This window comes from Tachysurus fulvidraco, chromosome 5 (genome assembly GCF_022655615.1).
Source record: "Tachysurus fulvidraco isolate hzauxx_2018 chromosome 5, HZAU_PFXX_2.0, whole genome shotgun sequence".
Classification (NCBI taxonomy): Eukaryota; Metazoa; Chordata; class Actinopteri; order Siluriformes; family Bagridae; genus Tachysurus; species Tachysurus fulvidraco.
In genome coordinates this window covers 10,183,042-10,205,232 of record NC_062522.1, presented here as the reverse complement: position 1 = coordinate 10,205,232, position 22,191 = coordinate 10,183,042, and the positions used below count along the sequence as shown (strand labels likewise).

The 22,191-nt window shown below is 39.4% G+C and overlaps 1 protein-coding gene and 1 long non-coding RNA gene across 3 annotated transcripts; both read right to left on the bottom strand.

The window, feature by feature from the left end:
• Window positions 1–2,484: 2,484 nt before the first annotated feature.
• LOC125141266 lies at window positions 2,485–7,323 on the bottom strand. The gene is made up of 3 exons (XR_007140648.1): window positions 6,816–7,323; window positions 4,174–4,237; window positions 2,485–3,135 (listed from the first exon to the last, which is right to left on the bottom strand). It is a non-coding gene; the product is annotated as an uncharacterized LOC125141266 (long non-coding RNA).
• A 1,144-nt stretch (window positions 7,324–8,467) lies between these two features.
• Window positions 8,468–22,191, bottom strand: atg4c (autophagy related 4C, cysteine peptidase). Of its 2 annotated transcripts, none has more exons than XM_027147287.2 (11): window positions 22,054–22,191; window positions 20,826–20,949; window positions 20,393–20,476; window positions 20,050–20,283; window positions 17,220–17,544; window positions 16,385–16,455; window positions 16,003–16,157; window positions 14,631–14,709; window positions 13,887–13,963; window positions 13,205–13,324; window positions 8,468–9,677 (listed from the first exon to the last, which is right to left on the bottom strand). In XM_027147287.2, the coding sequence occupies exons 2-11, from the start codon at window positions 20,899–20,901 to the stop codon at window positions 9,516–9,518; spliced, it is 1,383 nt and encodes a 460-aa protein (XP_027003088.1). In that variant the 5' UTR covers window positions 20,902–20,949; window positions 22,054–22,191; the 3' UTR covers window positions 8,468–9,515. The 2 variants fall into 2 exon arrangements, with proteins under 2 accessions (XP_027003088.1, XP_047670147.1); XM_047814191.1 differs by having other exon boundaries at window positions 16,418–16,455.

The window sequence follows — 22,191 nt, the reverse complement described above, 5'->3', positions numbered from 1 at the left end:
TTTTTTAAAAAATCTTGCTGTGATATTCAGGACATGCTGTTATTAACATGTAAGGGTGGTAACAGTACATTCATTACATTGATTATTTTCCTATAACAACTCGCTGAGCCATGTTTTCTTCCTTACTTATCCCAAACAGTGTCGAGGTACAAATATGTAAATTGTTTTTGCCCTCCATCACATCTCACATCACACCACAAAACCATGTCATGTGGACATTGATGACAAAACTATGTTTAATTAAAACAGCCAGGTTTGAGCGATGCAGCGTGTTGTTGTACAACTGAGGCGGTTGCCACTTACTGTTAAGATGAATACACAAGTGCAGACATTATCCCTCCAGCTATTAAATCACATTTGTGTCATAAAGGGGGAATGAACCACCACCTTACTGTACCTCATCACACTCACACACCATTTTTGCCACAATACTAAATTAACATCTTGCGCCGCATGACTCCTAACATATTCCAGACTCATAGAGAGATCCTCCAAAGCTGACACACACTTCAGATAACGTGAACGAAGCCGGCCTTCCTGTCCACATGACACAGAAATGTCGACCTTATATGCCAATCAGGTGGAAAAATAGCCAGTATACAGAATCACACACACACACACACACACACACACACACACACACACACGTAAGATTGATTGAACTTTCCACTGCCTGCTCAGATACCGGACTATGACTGACGGATATTAGAGTTAACCAAGCACAAGTATCTGTGTCTGAGGAAAGGCAGAGGCTTATAATTGATCTTAGACACCGTGAGTCGCTCTTTATTAAAACTTCATTTAAAGAAGACCAAACCATGGTGAGGTAATGAATTAGATGGGAATCCATTATGCATTGCACACAAGAAAAAGTAGAGCTGAAGACCTGCTTAAAAATATATTTTTAGTACAGAAAATTAATGCGCCCACCCAGCCCACTGAATCATTTTAAATGGCTTTTTTTTAGTATATATGTATATGTGTTAAGCAGAGCTATATTTCAAGCTGCACATTGACTAATGGCTCATTAATAGAGAAATTGTGCTTGATGTGCTTGGGGTTGATGGCTGGGTCAGGATGCTATTTTGGTCACGTTACTTTGTAGTGAACGTCTTTCTCAGGATGGTTATTGATTTGAGACATTAAAAGGTAAATGAATTTAAATGTATACCTCAGTTAGGTCTTGTTAAAAAATAAACACATTATATGTTTACGATCTTGTTTTGTTTTTTTTTACTTCCTTAATTAAAGGCAGATATACTGTTGTAGTCTACAAACGCATATACTCAAAGACACTGTATAAAAATAAATGAGCTAAATAGAGGCAGTTCTGATTTTATGAGCTATGAGCCCTCGGTTCTGGTTGCTGTCAAATAACCCTTTTAACCCCATGTTTAACATTGTGTGTTTGTAAGATTCATGAGATGCATGTATATATATATATAGTCAGTAAATCAGTAAAGAAATGATCTTTATCTTTGATAAACTTCTATTGATATAGTTGTTATAGTCAGATAAGTTAAAATGTGCATAAAATTATAGCAGGCACACATTTGTGTTGTTTTATAAAATAGCTTATTTCCTGTCAATAACATTAAAATCAGTTATACATATTTGTACAGGGGACACGGTGGCTAAGTGGTTAGCGTGTTTGCCTCATGCTTTGGGGTTTGATTCATCCTGTGTGTGTGTGGAGTTTGTATGTTCTCCCAGTTCTTTGGGGGTTTCCACCAGGGACTTGAGTTTCCTCCCCCAGTCCAAAGCCATGCTTTGTAGGTTAACTGACACCTCTAAATGGTCTGTAGTGTGTGGATGGATGGATGGATGGATGGATGGATAGATACTGGATATTGGATATACGACCCTCAACCCCCAGAAGCTCCAACGTTAAAAAATAAATATATAAAAAATTCTTAAAATCTCTATCTCTTTTAGTTTAAACAACTTCAACTTAAAGCATAAACAGTGCTAACATAAACATAACTATCATTTTAATAAAATCAGTGACATAAAATAATTTCTACCTTTAAAAGTGTAGTACTGGTTTGGGTTTCTGTAATAAAATTCTAAAATTGTTTTCATAAAAATAATAATCATATAAAGGTGCACGATACTGTTTGCCTAATTTGTGAAAAATTTGATTATTTCAATTATATTGTTTTGCTTTGTTTTGTTTTTAAATAATTGTTTTGCTTAAATATTCAGCCATCACCCATTTTATTTAACACTGAAGACTGAGTTAAAGACCTTGCTCAAGGGCCCAAAAGGGACCTGCTTGGAGGTGTTGGGGCTTGAACCCCAACCTTAGGATCAGAAATCAAGAGCTTTCATTATCGATGTTTAACAACTGAGTAATGTTGCGAAATCATTTATCTGAAACCTATACCTTGGTTACCTGGGTTTAAAATGTCTTTTACTTACATTTCCATGCAAATTTATATATCAGCTGGACACAAACATCTCCCAGTCATGTAACCTCCCATGTTTCCCATATCGTCTCCCATACAAATGATGACTCCACATCTAAAGTAGGTATTATAACCAAATTATAATAAAATATAAACACATGCATAATATATCTGTGACATTTCCAGCGTATTAAAACAGACTATCACATCAGGTGAGCTGATGTTACAATCGTTGTTAATTCCCTGTTGCGGATACAGACGAATCTCTGTTTATTAGCTGGAGATTTACTGTTTCCTGCTTCGTTATAAAATCCGCAGAACGCTGTAAAGCTTAGTTTTATCCATGAATGCAGTAGCTTTATGTGCACCACTGAGTGATAGTAAGAGTATTTTAGAGACAGATGTGCTAAGCAGTGTCCCCTCACATTGAAATGAATGTCAGCATGTTTAGAAGGTTTTCATGATGCTCTAACCACCCACCAATACACCCACACACACACACACAGTCCCTGAGCCTCCATCTCAGAATTGCAGCACACACAGCTGACTCGACAGGCCCGACAGTAGGCAATATCCGCTGCCATCAAGCCCACGCTCTCAGCTCTTCACCATGCATTCGGTTAGCAAAACGTGACAAGGGGCTCGGCCATGCCTCAGAGGAGAACGGAACGAGGAAGCCAGCATTCGCTCAGCATCACCCGGGAGATGTGAGCAAGATTTCCTGTCACTAAGAAAGGAAATAGAAATGGGCACACACATCTGTTATCCAAATGTTAACTTCAGGGCACGCCATGTTGTCACAGTGATAAGACTGAGCACGTGGGGGATTAGACACAGCAGGAAAATGGCTCACAAGACAGGAAACTTAACATGATAGCTCATGTAAGCTCTAATTCGTTGATTTTAGCAAAAGCGATAGGAATGAGAGAAGTGTTTGATGGTGTGTAACCAAAAATTTTCTAATTATTTAGTAGCCATTTTATCCTGATCAGGGCTGCTGTGGTTATGAAGACTTGAGAATACTGGGCACAAGGTGGGACACACTCACACTCATTCACACCAGCGTAGTCTGTACATACGTTTTTAAGAGGTAGGAAAACCAAGAACCTGAAGGAAACCCACAAATCTCACTCGGACACTAACCTGAGCTCAGGTTCAAACCATGGATTAATATTGAGCTGGTCGCACTTTGGTGCTCTAACAGTCTCCACTCTTCTGGGAAGGCAGTTTTTGGAGTGTGGCTGTGGGGATTTGTTCACATTCAACAAGAGCATTAGTGATGTCAGGCACCAATGCTGGTGAGGAGGTCTGGGATGCAATCGGTGTTCCAGTTCATTCCAAAGGTGTTTAGTGCGGTTGAGGTCATGAATCTCGAAACCACTACAAACCTGGCAAACCATGTCTTCACGAACTTTACTTTGTGCACAGGGGTATTATCATACTGGAACAGGTTTAAGTCTCTTATTTCTATTTCTACAGCATACAAAGTGACAGTATGCAGTAATGACATGGAAGGTCAACTAATAGGTGTGAAAGTCAGGTGTCCAACACTTCTGACTCTGACGCACTGTTTTGGATTTTGTTTTAGAATTTTTATATTAATATACTTGTAGGCGAAGTAAAAACAGAAATAATTTTCAATTACAAATTCCTAAAGCCCATAGTGTCTTCTCTTATATGGGCCATTATTCACCAATGTAGAGTGTGAGATGTTAAATAAATTCAGTGCTGAACATGGAAACTTGTTCATTAGTAGTTAACTTACGGTCTACCATTCAGGGTGTTTTCCCAGCTCACACCCAGTGTTCTCAAGATTGGCATCAAATCCACTGCAACACATGATAAAGAATGCACAATATTTGGATTAGAAAATTCAAGTCTTGCTAGCTGGGCTATCTAGGCTTTTGTTTCTGAGATAAAACATAAACATTAAAACCTTATTCAGAACAACATACATTTTATTTCATTTTATTCACCTGATCAATTGAGGGTCTGTTGCTCAGGGGCCCAGCAGCAGCAGCCTGGTGGACCTGAGTTTCAAACTTACAACTGGTAGTCCAACACCTCAAGGACTAGGCTACCACATCCCCCTACCACATCCCCGTGTCCTTCAATGTTTTTGTTTTTTGCTTTGTTTTGTTTTGATTTTTGATTTTTTTTACAAAAATTAACCCATTAACATCATAAAAAAAAATCACCAATGAACATCAGAAGTTAAAGGATCAGATATAAAATATAAAAAAAAAATGGAACCAAATCCACATGCTAAATGGCAGGCTTTAGCATACAGTCAGAGCGCTTTGACACTGACAAAGACCATCGCTAGTAATCTAGAGCAGTCCAAATTTAATTCCGATGGATACGTCCTGGATCATCCATCATGAGTGGATTTCTCTGTCTCTCCGCTCTTTAAGGACCTCAGCAGGGCAGCATTAAGCACAAGATAGCCAGCACTAATTAAGAGACACTGCATAATAAATGCACTGGTCTCAGCTCCACTGGGGCAAACACTTTCAAAGGCCTGAATTAGTGTTCTACTGAGGTGAAGAAAAGATGCACTCTAGTAGTGGATTTCAATTAGGACATACTGTACACTGAACTCGTTTTTCAATTCTATGTATTTTCAGGTGTTGAAAAAAAGCTCGAGTTAGATTAATAATATTATTAGTTTAGTTTGATAATATTATGGAACAAAGGCTTAGAAAGCATAATGAAGCACATACAAGGGATGATTTTGCCATTTAGTCCTTCATTACTCTTGAAAATCAAACTGTATTTTTAAACAGCGAAATGTACGCTTTGGCAACTTTAACTGCATTTTGCCTGCGAATGCACAACAGAGTGGATTTTTCAGTAAATTTTCAGTGTAGAATAACAAACACAGAAAATGTGGTTAACTAGCATCCGATGTTAATGGTATGAGAACATTGGAACGATTTGCTTGAAATCTAGCATCTGACTATACAATAGAGTTGTACGTTCTAACTGACCTCATCAGTCAATATTACAATATCACAACTGAAAATTAAGAGAAAAGAACGAGAGAATTTGCTTTTATTCTTGCTGTGATCTTGTGGAATATTCCAAATATTTCAGTCGAGAGAACGAGTTCAGGTAACCGTTGAGAGAATGTTCATTTATTTATTCATTCATTCTCTACCGCTTATCTGAACTTCTCGGGTCACAGGGAGCCTGTGCCTATCTCAGGCATCATCAGGCATCAAGGCAGGATACACCCTGGACGGAGTGCCAACCCATCACAGGGCACACACACACTCTCATTCACTCACCCACTACGGACAATTTTCCAGAGATGCCAATCAACCTACCATGCATGTCTTTGGACCGGGGGAGGAAACTGGAGTACCTGGAGGAAACCTCCGAGGCAAGGGGAGAACAAGCAAACTCCACACACACAAGGCGGAGGCAGGAATCGAACCCCTAACCCTGGAGGTGTAAGGCGAACGTGCTAACCACTAAGCCACCGTGTCCCCCTGAGTAAATGTTGTTATACTAAAATGGACATTTTTTATTACCTGTATTGGATGAGTCATAGAAAAGAATGTTATAAGCATGGGACGACAAATGGATTAGTAGCATTGTGTATAAAAGGAAAAAATGTCTCTTTTGCCTTTATCCTCAGATATATTTTTAACGTATTATGGGTGTAGGAAACAAATGTTCCCTTAAATGTTTTGCTTGTTTGTGTTGTTCAGTTTTGCACAATTTGAAGCACATTAATGTAATAAAAATCTAAAAAAAAAAAGGAACCAAATCCACATGCTAAATGGCAGACTTTAGCATATAGTCAGAGCGCTTTGACACTGAAAAAGCCCATCGCTAGTAATCTAGAGCAGTCCAAATTTATCTGTAAGAAACAAATGGCACCCCAAAGATTGCATCACCCATGAATAGATAGGCAGGTGATTCAATTTAACAGCATTTCACATAAATGATCAACATGTCCAGATTGTGAGTTTCTTAGCTAATCTTTAATGCGACTCTGCTGCCAAGAGAGCAAAAACACTATTCTTAGTACGTCATCATTTTATTCATTTTGCACGCTTGGTCTTCTATAGCTAAGATTAATGCTGTATTCTTTATACCAAGACCCAGCAATGAGAGAAGCTTCGTTCGGTTCAATATGTGAGCAGAAGTGTGTTTCCCGCTTCTTTCATGTAAAAAAAAAAAAACAGGAATCTGCAGGAATCAATGCTTCTATTGGAAGCTGTGCTAAAACCGAGCTCGGAGGCTTGTTTGTTCTGCTCAGATACGGCATTCACCCGCTGGAAATCATGACTCATTAATCAAATATTCATACAGTCAGCATCGTAAATACAAGCAGAACAGAGTCCCCTTAAATCCATAATGCCCCAGAGCACAAATGCCCTTTCATGTAACACTCACAAAATGGCATCTCGAGCATCTCACAGCATTCTTCTATCCAAGAGCTCCTTTTCCTCTTCCTCTGTGCTCCGCTTCCTAAAAACAGCTCAGAGTCAATTTACTGATCACAGACACAAATGCTGAAAAACACAGCAGTTCGATGGGCTCATTGTGCTCTGTCGGGTTCGTCTTCACGACATGCCGTGGTCAACACAAACGGCCGATTCTTCTGCCGTAGCCCTCAAAAGGGCAGACTGTTCCCCAAAACAGAGCCCATAGTCGAAGGCCGTGGCCTTTTAAATACAAGAATTTGGATTTAACAAGGAAACAGCACAAGCATTTCTCAAACAGAACAGAAACAGAAGAATTAACCATGGCAACACTGAGTCCAATACACGTACATTTTCTTTTCCTCTGAGGAGTGTACAATAAGCAGTTGTCTCTTCTGGGGTCCTGTTTTTCCCATTTGGCCCACAGGAGTGTGAGAGGGGGACTAACACACAGCTCATATTCAACTTGCATGATCATTGGAAAATAACGTTAAACATTAAAATCAGCAAAGAAATATAAGAGAAAGTACACTGAATCGAATGTCTAGATACATCTAGATAGACGTGTCGAGATCATTAAAGTGAACATTAAACTCGAGGGAAAGTTAAAAAGAGATTTTTACATATACTTCTATTACTTATCTACAATTTATTTTCAATTGAATCTCAGAAAAAGGGACGGTGGCTTAGTGGTTAGCACGTTTGCCTCACACCTCCAGGGTTGGGGGTTCGATTCCCGCCTCCGCCTTGTGTGTGTGGAGTTTGCATGTTCTCCCCGTGCCTCGGGGGTTTCCTCCGGGTACTCTGGTTTCCTCCCCCGGTCCAAAGACATGCATGGTAGGTTGATTGGCATCTCTGGAAAATTGTCCGTAGTGTGTGTGTGTGCCCTGCGATGGGTTGGCACTCCGTCCAGGGTGTATCCTGCCTTGATGCCCGATGACACCTGAGATAGGCACAGGCTCCCCGTGGCCCGAGGTAGTTCGGATAAAGCGATAGAAAATGAATGAATGTATCTCTGAAAGTTTGCTGGTGACTAATGCTAACTGACTTGTTAATAAATTAGTCAGAAGTAAAATATTTTTATACAATTAAATCTTAAAGTTAATCAGACACATGTTAAAGCTACTCAGTAGAGGATGATATCACTGCAACGTCGATGATTCTCGATCGTTTTTTCTGTGTTGAAGAACTTGACCGGATGTAAAACTGAACTCGTTCGACTGATATTTTCTCATAGTTTTGACGGCTGAACGAAAGAATTATCGACGTGTGTGAAGGTAAAGGTCTAAATAAAAACAATACATACAATACATCTAGTTTTACAGCTATATATATATATATATATATATTAAGATTAAGTGAGTATGAAAGTAATTAAGTATTCAATTTCAGTAATTCTGAAGCAAACAGACCAAATGAAGCATAGCAACAAAGTGTAAGTATTAAGTATTTTCCATTCCTGAGAAGCTACTCTAAGCATCATTTTTGGGAACTGTGGGAAGGTATCTGTGATGAACTTGAATCCCAGGATAGGATCTGATGTCCCTGAGCAGGATATAGGATATATATATGAATAAATGAATATATGAATGTGTGACAAAAGAACCGACAAAACCTACGTAATATAGTGACTCTTTTCAGCTTTATTGTAAATTACTGTTGAGCAAAACATTAACAACAGGTATGTAAATTGATTCGGGGAAAACGGGCATTAGTTTATGTTCTTCAGCTCAGCGTGGTCAACTTAGCATTGTAGTCACTTCACACAATTTGGCTTCGTGAACACCAACAACAACAAAAATAGTGTTACAGCTTTGTGTAGTATGAAACACTTTGGCTTACAACGTTCTTCTTTATTTTAAATACGATAACAAGCTAGACAACTAAACACTTGATTGAAATGGACACGACAAATGTATACTGTGGTTTAATGTGATTCGCTATAAGCAACTACAACAAAACACTTTTTTTCTGTGTTATTTAGTCTTTCAATAATGGCACGGATCAAGTGGCGGCTCGCTTCTGAATGCCATTATGATTTTAGCAGCGCTGTTATTAAGTCGTAATCGATGAGCTTCAAATATTATGAGGTCAAAATATTAGCCAGAAATGTGTGTGTGTGAGTAAAAATGCTACATTTTTAATATAGTGTGTACAAGACATTTCGGAAGCGTTCAGAGGCTGCAGGCTGTTGAATGAGCCGTATAAACGTCGTGCTTCCAGGAGGCACTAGCATGATTTTGAAGGCTGTGTAATGTTTATAAGTTAAGATTTCTGTCCAGTTTTTGCACAGTGTTCTAACTTTTACCTGACCTTTAACCTGGAGTGTGGTTCTTCTCTTCCAGATATAAAGAATCATGTTAACGGTTTGTTAGACAACTTACTGTATGAAGTAGTATATTATAGACTGAATAAGACATTCAGTGTGTTACAGCGAGTGTGGGATGGATGGCGACATATACATAAAACACCCTAAAAAAATATCTTCTGATCTGAAATAAGTGCGAGATAAACTGAGTTTGTTTACAGTGTTAAGTTTTGCTTTCGGACAAACCCCAGAATCAGGACGACGTCTCTTTACGCTTTTGGGATGATGGAACCTTTAAACCAGAATAAAATGCATAAAGAAAAATTACATGTGTAACATCAGTCTGGAATTTCAAGCCCTCATTTACAGCAGCACAAAGTCCCCTGCGGTGGCCCCGGGACTTCGTGTGTCTTTGATGAAGGGCCACTCTCTCTTCTCCACAGGAACAGACAGTTCATAATCTCTCCCGTGTCCTTTCATAAAGGTAAATGCCGGGTACTTCTCTTTCGATGACGGCTGCAGCACCTAGCTCGTGGCATCACAGAAGCAGATTTATAATGAGTAAAAAGTTGTCCAGATATTCCACATTTGAACTTTTTTTCCTATTAAATGTAGACGATGGAAAATTTTAAACACTAAAAGGTGGTTGGATGGATGTAGATCTAACGTAGGCGAGAGTCATGTCTTACACGGCTAAATGCTGCCACCTGCTGACTGATTCTATACACGCTGCAGTCATGTCTATGTCACTTCAGGATTTCACAAGTATTTTTTTTGTGATTGTTGCAAAATTGCTCATTTTTGCTGCAGCTTTGCAATTTTTATTATTATTATTATTATTATTATTATTATTATTATTATTATTATAAAACTAATCAAATTTGTGAAACTGAAAGCACAGTATTCTTCATCTAAACTAGTACCGGTGAAGACACTTGGGCTGAACATGTGCTGTAATGACACACGTGCTGGTCTGATTCCACAGAAAATTTGCTGTCATTAAAAAAAAAAAAAAAAAAAGTCAAGTTCGTCAGAATATCTCAGAGTTGGTTTTGCTTGATTCTGCCTGAATGTCTATGATCACACTGAAAACAGTGAAATCCTAAAGGACTGATTTCAAGTTCAACCAAACTGCTCAGTCTGACTGCACCTCAGGTCCATACAGCACTTTTTTTTTTTTTTACCTGAGCTGAAAGTGGTGTGAATAAACTTATATTATTTTTAGATTATACTGTATAAACTTTATCTATTAAATAGCACATCATGCGGTCATCATCATCATGTGGTCATCATCATGCATTTTAATCTGTTTATGAAGTTAGCTTCGTGTTGTTGAACGTTTGTGAAACAACTTGGTTCCTGTTTTAACAGCTATGTGCCGTCTTTCCCTCTACAGCCTCTTGTTTCTCCTCTCATAGTTATTAAAACAAAAAAATATTGCTTATGTTACTGGGAAACTGCAAGGTCAGCTCTCCTGAAGACCTTCCTATGTCAGACAATTGAAAAAGTACAACATTACCAGTGACTCCTCACGGTAAACATCGCCAATTTAATTTTTTTGCACATCTGTTCGTGTGACGCATCCACCGTGCAAGCCCTAGTGTAAGTTATTACTATAGAAATGAGAACATATTAGAATGAATATAAACCTGTGATTTGAGTTACAGCTCACAACACAGTCTATCCAGTCCTATCAGGTGACACCCAGATGAGGACAGGTTCCCTTTTCAGCCTGGTTCCTCTCAATGTTTCCTTCTCATATCGTCTCAGAGAGCTTTCCCTTGCCACATTCACCTCTGGCTTACTCATGATGGATAAATTCAAACATTTATTAATTGTATATTACTCTGAAGCAGCTGTGTGACCATGTCCGCAGTGAAATAAAATTGGATTGAACTGAATTGAATTTGACAGTCAGGGCTGCTGTTGTAGTAAATGAATCACTGTCTGGCCAAGCACTAAAAACACTAAAGAATTCACTAATAAATTCAATATCTTATATTATATATAATTATCCAATATGATTTAATATATATTCCCATGGTATAACTGCCTATACCTTAACATGGAGACCCCTTTTATAACCAAGTGTAATTTTTTTTGTCTTGTTTTGTTTCATTGTTGATTTTATTTGTATTTATTCATTTACTTCTTCATTTTTTCATAGATTTTTTTATACCTTTATTTATATATTTTCTAAAATATTTTTTTATATTTTTATTGGATTTTTTTTATATTTTATTTATTACTTTCTTTTATTTTCTGAACAAATATCCTGAAAAGTAACTAATTTGCATGTTTGGTTGGGGGTTTAATGGAGTGCTGGGGGGAGTTTTTTATTTTTTACTGTGTTACTGTGTTCGTGATAACCTTATTTCTCTGTATGTTGCTATTGGATGCTTGAATTTCCTCTGGGATCAATAATGTGTCTGTCTGTCTGTGTCTGTCTGTCTGTGTGTGTCTGTCTATCTGTGTCTGTATTTCTGTGTCTGTCTATCTGTGTCTGTATTTCTGTGTCTGTCTGTCTGTCTGTGTGTCTGTGTCTGTCTATCTGTGTCTGTCTGTGTCTGTCTTTCTGTGTCTGTCTGTCTGTGTGTCTGTGTCTGTCTATCTGTGTCTGTCTGTGTCTGTCTTTCTGTGTCTGTCTTTCTTTGTCTGTCTGTCTGTCTGTGTCTGTCTGTCTGTGTCTGTCTTTCTGTGTCTGTCTTTCTGTGTCTGTCTGTCTGTGTCTGTCTGTCTGTGTCTGTCTGTCTGTGTCTGTCTATCTGTGTCTGTCTTTCTGTCTGTCTGTCTGTGTCTGTCTATCTGTGTCTGTCTGTGTCTGTCTTTCTGTGTCTGTCTTTCTGTGTCTGTCTGTCTGTCTGTGTCTGTCTGTCTGTCTCTGTCTGTCTGTCTGTCTGTGTGTGTCTGTCTGTGTGTGTCTGTCTATCTGTGTCTGTCTTTCTGTGTCTGTCTGTCTGTCTGTCTGTGTGTCTGTGTCTGTCTATCTGTGTCTGTCTGTGTCTGTCTGTCTGTGTGTGTCTGTCTATCTGTGTCTGTCTTTCTGTGTCTGTCTGTCTGTCTGTGTGTGTGTCTGTGTCTGTCTATCTGTGTCTGTCTGTGTCTGTCTTTCTGTGTCTGTCTTTCTGTCTGTGTCTGTCTGTCTGTCTCTGTCTGTCTGTCTGTCTGTGTCTGTCTGTCTGTGTCTGTCTGTCTGTGTCTATCTGTCTGTCTGTGTCTATCTGTCTGTCTGTGTCTATCTGTCTGTCTGTGTCTGTCTGTGTCTGTCTGTCTGTCTGTCTGTCTATCTGTCTGTGTGTGTGTCTGTGTGACTGTCTATCTGTCTGTCTGTCTGTCTATCTGTCTGTGTGTGTGTCTGTGTGTGTGTCTGTCTGTGTGTCTGTCTGTGTGTCTGTGTGTCTGTCTGTGTGTCTGTCTGTCTGTCTGTCTCTGTCTGTCTGTCTGTCTCTGTCTGTCTGTGTCTGTCTGTGTCTGTCTGTGTCTGTCTGTCTGTCTGTCTGTCTCTGTCTGTCTGTCTGTGTCTGTCTGTGTCTGTCTGTCTGTGTCTGTCTGTCTGTGTCTGTCTGTCTGTGCCTGTATGTGTCTGTCGGTCTGTGTCTGTCTGTCGGTCTGTGTCTGTCTGTTGGTCTGTGTCTGTCTGTGTCTGTCTGTGTCTGTCGGTGTCTGTCTGTGTCTGTCTGTGTCTGTCTGTCTAAAGTACTTGGGCATGTAAACATGAAACCCAACACTAAATGTTTCATTGGTGTGAATAACTTCTATAGTTTTAGCATAAACAGATGTAAATCTATGCACCAGACTGCAGCCTTTAACAGAAAGACTCAGAAACCAACAATTTTCTGATTATTATCTAATTATCGATTTGAATACCCTGACCCTGGCTGCTTTTGGACCGGAGTATAATACACTTCACACCTTCACACCTTCACACCAGGGAAGTGTATTGTACTGTTAGCTGTGTGTTTGAACACGTTGGCTTGCTGTACACAGGCATTTGACAGACAGTACAACAGTATATACAGTATACAGTCTTTCCAACATCAAGCTTCACCCACCTTTGACAGCTCACTGCTAATTCTTTCATAATCTTGAACACTTTTGGAGTAGAACCCAATAGTGCAGCTTGGGTCCATTTTAACAAAAGGCATCTTCTTTGGTGATGGACAGTGATATGACTGGGGGAGAGAGAAAAAAATAATAATAAACAAAGTATTTAGATTGTAATACTGTCTAAATGTGATCTTGTGCTATAGGAGAATAATATCCACTAGACTACAGGTCTTTCTGTAAGTGGCAAAATAAAATCCTTCCATGTCCGTGTGAACCAGACAGAACAAATAAAAAGCCTCAACTTGGCCAAGTGAAATGTGTTTTCTGGATTTTTGAACGGTTTGAACGGTTGTGACAGACAGGCTAAAGGAACGGCTCAGTATTTCGTGTTGTCATGCTGTATTTTTACAAAAATGTAAAAACACTTTATCATGCCCACAAGAAGAGTCGAACACTCTAGCAGGGTATAAAGAGCTGATATATCTAACAGAACATATTTTAACATTCCACTTGCCTTTTCCTGCATGAGACATGTCCTAGATGTCAAATAGAGGTGTAAATCGACTCGTGTGTGTTCAGTAATTGAGTGCAGAGGGCTTCTTTAAAATTCATACCCTTAAGTACTAACAGAAACTATTAAATTCACATCACTAGGCAGCGGTCAGCTTTTTTGCAATTCTACATTACCTGCAGAGGAAAATTGCTTGTGCTGACATCCACAAAAGACTGACAGTAATGAGGGTCCATGTAAATCATGCTGTCGTCTACAAGGACAAAACAAAAGACAAGTTATTCAAAAAAAAAAAACACCATGCTTATAATAATGCATATCCTTCCTCAATTTCTATGCAGAACAGCTCAAAGTCATGCACAGATTGTCTTAGGCTCCTAAAAAATGAACCCCAGCGTGGATTTTTTCCCCTCTTAGTCCTTCACAAAATGGAATAGATTAAACCCTCTCTCTCTCTCTCTCTCTCTCTTTCTCTCTTTATTCCAATCTAGTCGCACAACCACATCCGTTAGACAGCAAAGAGGATTGTCATTTAATTTATTTATTTATTTATTTATTTTTGTTTTGGTGCTGGAAAATTACTTTCACAAACATCCAATTATATGGCGTCATTTGCATATGATAGATGCAGGCGGCAGGACGGACCTGGCAGAGAGAACGCATCGCTTGTCATCGGCCGTTTTTAAATTGCTAAAAATGTAAATGGGGAAATATTGACTGCTAGCATGTACAACTGAAGGTTCCTGCTCACAGATCAAGGTGATGGAGAATGGGCTACTTTGGGTGGCACAGATGGTCATACATGATGGATGGAGAACCATCCATCATCAAATAAGCTCTGCTTCAGCTATGAGGTTCATTTCTCTACAGAATGCTTTAACAGGATGCTTTAAATAAAGATCTCGGATTACGAGGCTCACCTTGAAATCCTACGAAGTAGTAGGCTTGTTTGGGTTTCCCTCCAATGATACCGATGCAATATTCCAAACTCAGGATAGCCTGGAGAAAGAAATTATTTAAATAACTTAAACATCTGAAGGATAGACTTTATTAAAAACTGAATGTTTGCATTTGCATAAAAGACGCAGCAGAATCTGAAACGTTTACACCATCCGCACACCCTCACCCCCAGACACAATGAGCTTCAAATGAACTCTGACAGCGGAGTATATGTAACGCCTTGAGCATATTTACCTCATTTACAACAAGTCCTCAGTTATAAAAACACGATACGAAACAAACTTATTTGTAAATTATTCACACGAGCATTTACACCAGAAATCGGTTTATTTGTGCTCAGTGAGTTTGTGTGAGTTTATGGTATTAAAAAACTCACTAATTTGAGACTTGTATGATCTGCGTCATTCCGGATAATTGGAGATGAATCGGCAATTTTATAGACAGATCACACCGTCAAGGTTAAATTGTGTATTACTCTCAAATCCACACACAAATGTTCAATTTACTGAATTTTTTATTATTAATTACTTAGTGATCAAAAAAATAAAAATCCAGAAACAAATACAAATAAAAAAAAATAAAGATAATCCACTAAATTAGGAAATTAGGTGGTTAATCAAAAAGTCAGGGTTTAAAGGTGGGGTGTACGTTGTTTGAGAAATGCTTCAGAAAACTGAGTTGGGCCGGCAAACAAAACAAAAACAAAACAAATGTGTAGCCAATGAGCAGAAAGGGGCGTGTCTTGTCAATATGGGCGGAGAGAGTGTTCAGTGCGCATGTGTGACATTAGCAGAAAGCGGTTTTAACATTGACATGAAGGATAAAAACAAAGAAAGAAAGCGAAAAAAGGCTTACGATAAGGCAAGAAGTAGGACGTGTTAATATAGGATCAGCTTTGGATTGATTTGGATGGATTTGAACCCTTACATAACCTCCGCTGGAAAGGAGTCAAATATACAGAAGATACTGAAAAGGCAAAGAATGTGAGAAGTTTAACTGCACAGGACAAACAAGGGAACTTATAAACAGCTCTAACACGACGTTAAAAACCATCGCCGATCATCCAGGTAATGGCACACGGTATTAAGAATCAAAATGCAATTATGATTCCTCTCGATTTTATTTGATTGATTAACATTTTGCAGGTTCTGTAAGGTGTAAGTAATGACGAGTCCATGCTTTCCTTCCTGTACTTACTGCATTCAAGAACAATACACTGCACACAGGACTTACTCCAGATCCAGTGTTTACTAAGACATCTCATGAAGTATGTATAAAATCGGTTACATGAATATCAGGTGTAACTTCTGCCAACATGTTAATCAGTCTCACCTTGACAAAGCTGAAGTATTCAGGGTTGATCTTCTCTCCCCCCAGTCTGACAGGGATGAGAATGATGACGGCTCTGCTGTCAGCGAGTGCTTCCTCGGGGGCTGCGTGTGGGACCACCTGCACTGAGTGACTCTCAATAACATCAGCGCTGTACACTGCAATCGATATCACAGACATCTCATCAACGGATGTCTGCTTTTAGCACAATTAACAGCATTCTGTGTGTATATATATTTGTGTGTGTGTGTGTGTGTGTGTGTGTGTGTGTGTGTGTGTGTGTGTGTGTGTGTGTGTGTATCTTACTTATCATTTGTCAGTAGGTTTAATTTTAAGGAACTTATTTGTTAAGGCAGATACAGTATACTTGAATTAACTAGTATACCTGTGCAGTCCTGTGCCACATAAACAGTCACACCTCGCAGTTCTGGATCTGTAGACTCTTCCACAGCTTTCCTACATATGTAGAGAGAGAGAGAGAGAGAGAGAGAGAGAGAGAGAGAGAGAGAGAGAGAGAGAGATAACGAGAGAGAGAAAGAGAGAGAGAAAGAGAGAGAGAGCGAGAGAGAGAGAAAGAGAGAGAGATACACCTAGATAGAGAGATATAACGAATAGAGCACCTTATAGCGAGAGATAGCAGGATAAAGATATCTCTAACTCTCTCTATCGATATATATATCATCTCTCTATCTCCTATCCTCATCTCTCATATACCTCTATCTATCTATATGCTCTATATGATCTCTCTCTCTCCCTCTCTCTCTCCTCCCTGCTCTCTCTCTCTCTCCTCTTCTCTCCCTCTCTCTCTCATCTCTCATCTCTCTCTTCTCTCGTCCTCTCTCACTCTCTCTCTCTCTCTCTCTCTCCCTCTCTCTCCCTTTCCCTCATCTCTCTCTCCCCCTCTCGTCTCTCTCTCTCTCTCTCTCTCTTCTCCCATCTCTCCTCTATCTCTCCTCCCCCTCTCTCCCCCGCTCTCTCTCTCTCTCTCTCTCTCTCTATCTTCTCTCTCTCTCGAGAGAGAGAGAGAAATGGGTTCTTGGGATATTTTAAACAGAATCACAGTGAGCCTAGTGTAAGGATTTTTTTTTTTTAACAAAAACATTTTCACCTCCACGTGTCAAACAAAATCCAAAACATCTTGAATGAACTGCTACAGATATGAACTGCTACACTATGGTTACTGCCAGTTGACACTAGACTCCAAGTGCAGTCACACCAACCTGAGTATATGTGCCACTACTCCAGGACCATACCAATCTCCTGCTCTTTTCCCTGAGGTCATACCCAGATGGACCAGCCTGTGGACCCCAAGCTGGGCAGAGAAAGTGTCTCCAAACCAGGACACAATAGTGCGGTGGTACACCTCTTTCAGGTGGGAGTCAGCTTCTTCTGCCCCACACTGGGGCTGGTATACAGTCTCTGGGTGTCTCTGTCTGTCTCCCTGGAATGAAGCTTCTAATGAAGCGACCAGTTTTCGTGCTGCGCTGCTCGTCCATGTCTCAGTGTCCAGAGGCTCTAAGGTCAGTGAGTCAGGCCAGGTCCAATCTGAGAAGGAAAAATACAGTAGACAGACAGGCCGAAATCATATTATCAAATATTAAGATGATGCACTTTAAATGATTAATTACAAACTTATCTATATATTTTGGAACGTGACTTCAGAACTTCTTTCTAGCTAATTCAAATAAACCAGAAATGTCCATACTGTGTAACACAGAGCAATAGAAAAGTCTTTCATAAGTCCTTATACGAAGTTCCTATAAATCACACGGGCATATTTAAATCTGACTTCTAATGAGAAGGGCTACTACTTAAAGAATAGTCCAATTATAAGATTCAATGTGCCCAGTATTTCACTTTTACTGCATTTTATCCTTACAAACAGAGTGGGCGCTAAGTGGTGGGGCTAAAACTGGCGAGTGTCATAAAGGGTCTGATTCTGACACGTTAACATAATGACATCATGTAATTGATCAATAAACCTGATTGATGCCCCTTCAGATACTTCGCATGACATAATGAGTCGGTGTCAGAAACTTCTTCTTAAACATTGTTTTCTGAAAAAAGGCCATAATATAGATTCGGATCAGAGGTTCATCTTGTTAATTATAGCCTCGGTCTGTCACGGGACCCTCGCTTTTCATTTCATTATATCAGGAACACTAGGATTCTGGGATTCCTGCATCTAAACCAGGGGTCGGCAACCTTAAACACCCAAAACACCCATTTGGAACCGTTTCCCACAGGACAAAAAAAACACAGGGAGCCACAAAACCCTTTTGACATCTAAAATGAAGAGAACACACAGCATATATCGTTTTTTACCTTTATGGAAAGTGTAGAAAAAAACTGTAGTGTGTTGCATTTATGAAATCAATGAACTGCTGCCGAGTAAACGAAATTTTATTTCTGCAGGCAAACAAAAATATTTTGGACAGTTTGAACTAACCTTAACAAAAAAGACGCTGGGTTGAAGGTTACTTTCAAACAAAATGTTCAATGTCTAATTGAGTCCTCTTCGTATTCAAACATCAAAATTTAACTCGCCGGCTGCGGCGAACCAAAACTGTGTATGCTTCTGTGTGTCGGATTTGGCAAGTCGGCAGTTATGACACGTATTTTGAGCGACAAACAAATTAAACACGGTTTATTTGAATGTTCATAATAATAATAATGAGCATCATAATCTTAGAATTGAATGTTTTTTAAACTAACTAACTAACTAAAATAAATCCAAATTAAAGATTTATTTTCCAAATCTACAGGGAGCCGCAGCAGAGGGATGAAAGAGCCACTTGCGGCTCCGGAGCCGTGGGTTGCCGTCCCCTGCTCTAAACTGTGCCGATGTGTAATTGAGTGCATGTGCAGGCTGTCTTTCAGGTGGCCTGACATCTCATTCAGGTTGTGTCCCAGCCTGACATCCAGTGTGTTCCCTCGACAGGCTCCAGATCAACTGCATCCTTAAGTGTACTTACCTACTGAAGATGAGACCTAGCAGTCAAACTGCATGCTGAACCACAGCCCTACTACTGTATAACACACACCACTGCTTGGGAACTGTATGTCGCTTTCATATCTTTGTTGAAATCTGGCCTGACTTACTGAACAGAACCCATATTATTAAGCACCTAGTTGCAACATGGTGCTATAATTCTGTGTTATTGTGGGTTCTGTAGGCTTTTTGTGGGAAAAGCTTTTCCCCACCTCTTGGGGTTTAAGCCCTCATGACATTACACTCTAAGGGCAGTGATGACTCAAGTGGTTAAGACTCTGTGTTGTTAATCAGAAAGTCAGGGTTCAAACCCAAGCACAGCCAAGCTGCTACTGTTGGGCATTTGAGCAAGACCCTTAACCCTCTCTGCTCCATGGGAGCTGCGTCATAGCTGCCCCAGTGCTCCGACCCCGACGTCCTCAGTTAGGATATGCAAAAAAAAAAAAAAAAAAGAAGTCCACTGTGCTGTAATGTATATGTGGTGATAATAGAGGCTTCTATTCACACATTTTATTCATAAATTCAAATCAATGTTAAATAATTAAATTTAAGTTAGAAATAATCGTGGTGTATTTTAAAATCTTGGTGTTTTACTTTTTTTTTTTTGTAGTAAAGGTTAGAAGAAGTTTACATTAGAAGAAGTACCAAGATTTGCAGTAAATATTTAATGCACAAAAGGATAAATAACTGCTGAGAAAATCCTAAAACAAGTACTGTTCATCTGTCCCAACTGTTAATCTCTTTATAAAGCTTGTTCTGATCTAAAAAAAAAAAAAAAAGCTTGTTCTGATCTAAAAAAAAAAAAAAGCTTGTTCTGATCTGTGGATAGATCTGAATTTTATAAATCTACAAATCACAACATTCACATCTGTGGCATTTGGTGGACTTCGTTATCCAGACGTGAGTTGAAGTTTCTATCAATAGATCCAACCTGATATTGGTTCAATTGGTTACAGACTACGGTGGCCATCAGTCTCAAAACTCTGTTGGAAAAGTAGTAAGCAAGTAATAAGCAAGAAAAGCACAGACAACATCATTAAACAACACCCAGAACTGACCTCGACCCAGGAGATGTAGTAAAAGTGCCTGGGCCAGCATCATCTGCCCGGCTCGGAGAGTGCAGCCCCAACCACAGTCTGTGCTAATGGTCGATCCCGGCAGCACAGCGAAGTCGTCCCGATAGGTGAGCCAGATCCGGGAAGCGAAATCCCTCCGAAATTCTTCCACATTGCCCATGACAGTGGCATCATCAAATATCTCTGTACTGCAGCTTTCTGTGGGACTGTCTTCATCTGCGATCACATAAACACAAAACTCGTCAGAAACATCGAACTCTAACGATGTACTGATCATCTTTAACAGCTGTCCGGTAAGTTGGTGTGTGTTTGGCATTTCTGTTACCATCTGCCTTGAAGTGATAACATTTTCCCAGAAGGAAGACTACAGAATTGCGACTAAAGGAAGTCTTTGTTTTCAGCACCCAACCTATAATAATAATAATAAAAAAACATACTTAATGCATACAATGTGATTTAAGCAATAAAACATTACCGTTATGTTTATGATGTGCCGTTATAAGACAATTACCAGTGGTGGCTTCCTCTTATTCCACAACAATTGCAATTTTTGTTAAATAAAGACGGACGTGTCATACTTTATATCCAAAAAAACTCGGCTGTGTTTTGTCTCTCTCTACAGTAAGTTAAGACAAACAATGCAGTGTATAGTGTCAGTGAGAACCTGCCCTCTGTGCTGAACGTTAAACTAACAGAGGCTGTTATTAGAAATTCAACAGAGCACAATAAGCAGAATTGGCAGTGTTAGTGTTACTTACTGTATTTCACATTGTTCCATGCCGACATAAATTTTGACTTTATTTTCTCCACCTCGTCGTTCCCTTTAGTCTCCATGGCCTCAGACACGGATCGGAACCCATCACCGCACACACGGCCAATTTCCTGTGTGTTAAAGAGAGAGAGAGAGAGAGAGAGAGAGAGAGAGAGAGAGAGAGAGAGAGGGATAACGAGAGAGACAGATATATATATATATATATATATATATATATATATATATATATATATATATATACACATACATATATAAAGAGAGAGAGAGAGATAGAGATAACGAGAGAGAGAGGGATAACGAGAGAGATAAAGAGAGATAAAGAGAGTGAGAGAGAGAGAAAGAGAAAGAGAGAGAAAGAGAGAGATAACGATAGACAGCGAGAGAAAAAGAGAAAGAGAGTGAGAGATAAAGAGAAAGATAAAGAGAGAGAGAGAGAGAGAGAGATCTTAGATAGAGATGCTATAGATATCATATCGGTATACCTATCTAACATCTACTCTCTATCTATTCTATCTCTACTATTACCTACATCTCTCCCTACTCTCTCTCTCATCTCTCTCTCATCTCACCTCTCTCTCTCCCTCATCTCTACATCTATTCATGCGATCTCGCGCCCATCTACATCGTCTCTCTCTCTCCCTCTCTCCAGCTCCTCTCCACCCTTCCCCTCTCGTCTCAGCTCTATTTTCTCTCCCTCTCCCTCTCTCTCTCTCCCTCTCTCTCTCTCTCTCTTTCTCTCTCTCTTTTTCTCTCTTTATCTCTCATCTCTCTCTCTCATCTCTCTCTCTCCGTCCCTCTCTTTCTCTCTCATCTCTCTCTCTCTGTCTCTTTTTCTCCCTCTCTCTCTCTCTCTCTCTCTCTCTCTCTCTCTCTGTCTCTCTCTTGTTCTCTCTTTCTCTCTCATCTCTCTCTCTTGTTCTCTCTCTCTCTCTCTCTCTCTCTTTATAGATTGTAATTGTAGATAAAGTCGTTTAAAATCTGAAGTTAACTAATGAACGCAGTCCAGAAATGAGAAGAAAAACTTTCACTGTACAGAAAAATCGATAACAAAATAAGGTTTAAAAACTTTTCTTCTTATTTAGGGTTTGTTTGTTTGCTAATGTTTAGCTTCTAAGCTAGTTGTTAAAACACTTCCGGAAATCCTTACAAGACAAACGTATAAAGACCTTTAGTACTACTGCATGAGATGTTTAGTGCATCATACACAACTGTACCTGTTTACATCCTCTAAGCTATTTATCTTCACATCGCCTGCATGTCACTTTTGTTTACATTTTGAGGAAACGACTTCGGCGTTCTGTAAAATCTCGCGAGACTTTGAGTATGACGCGCTTCATATCGGAGCCACTAGA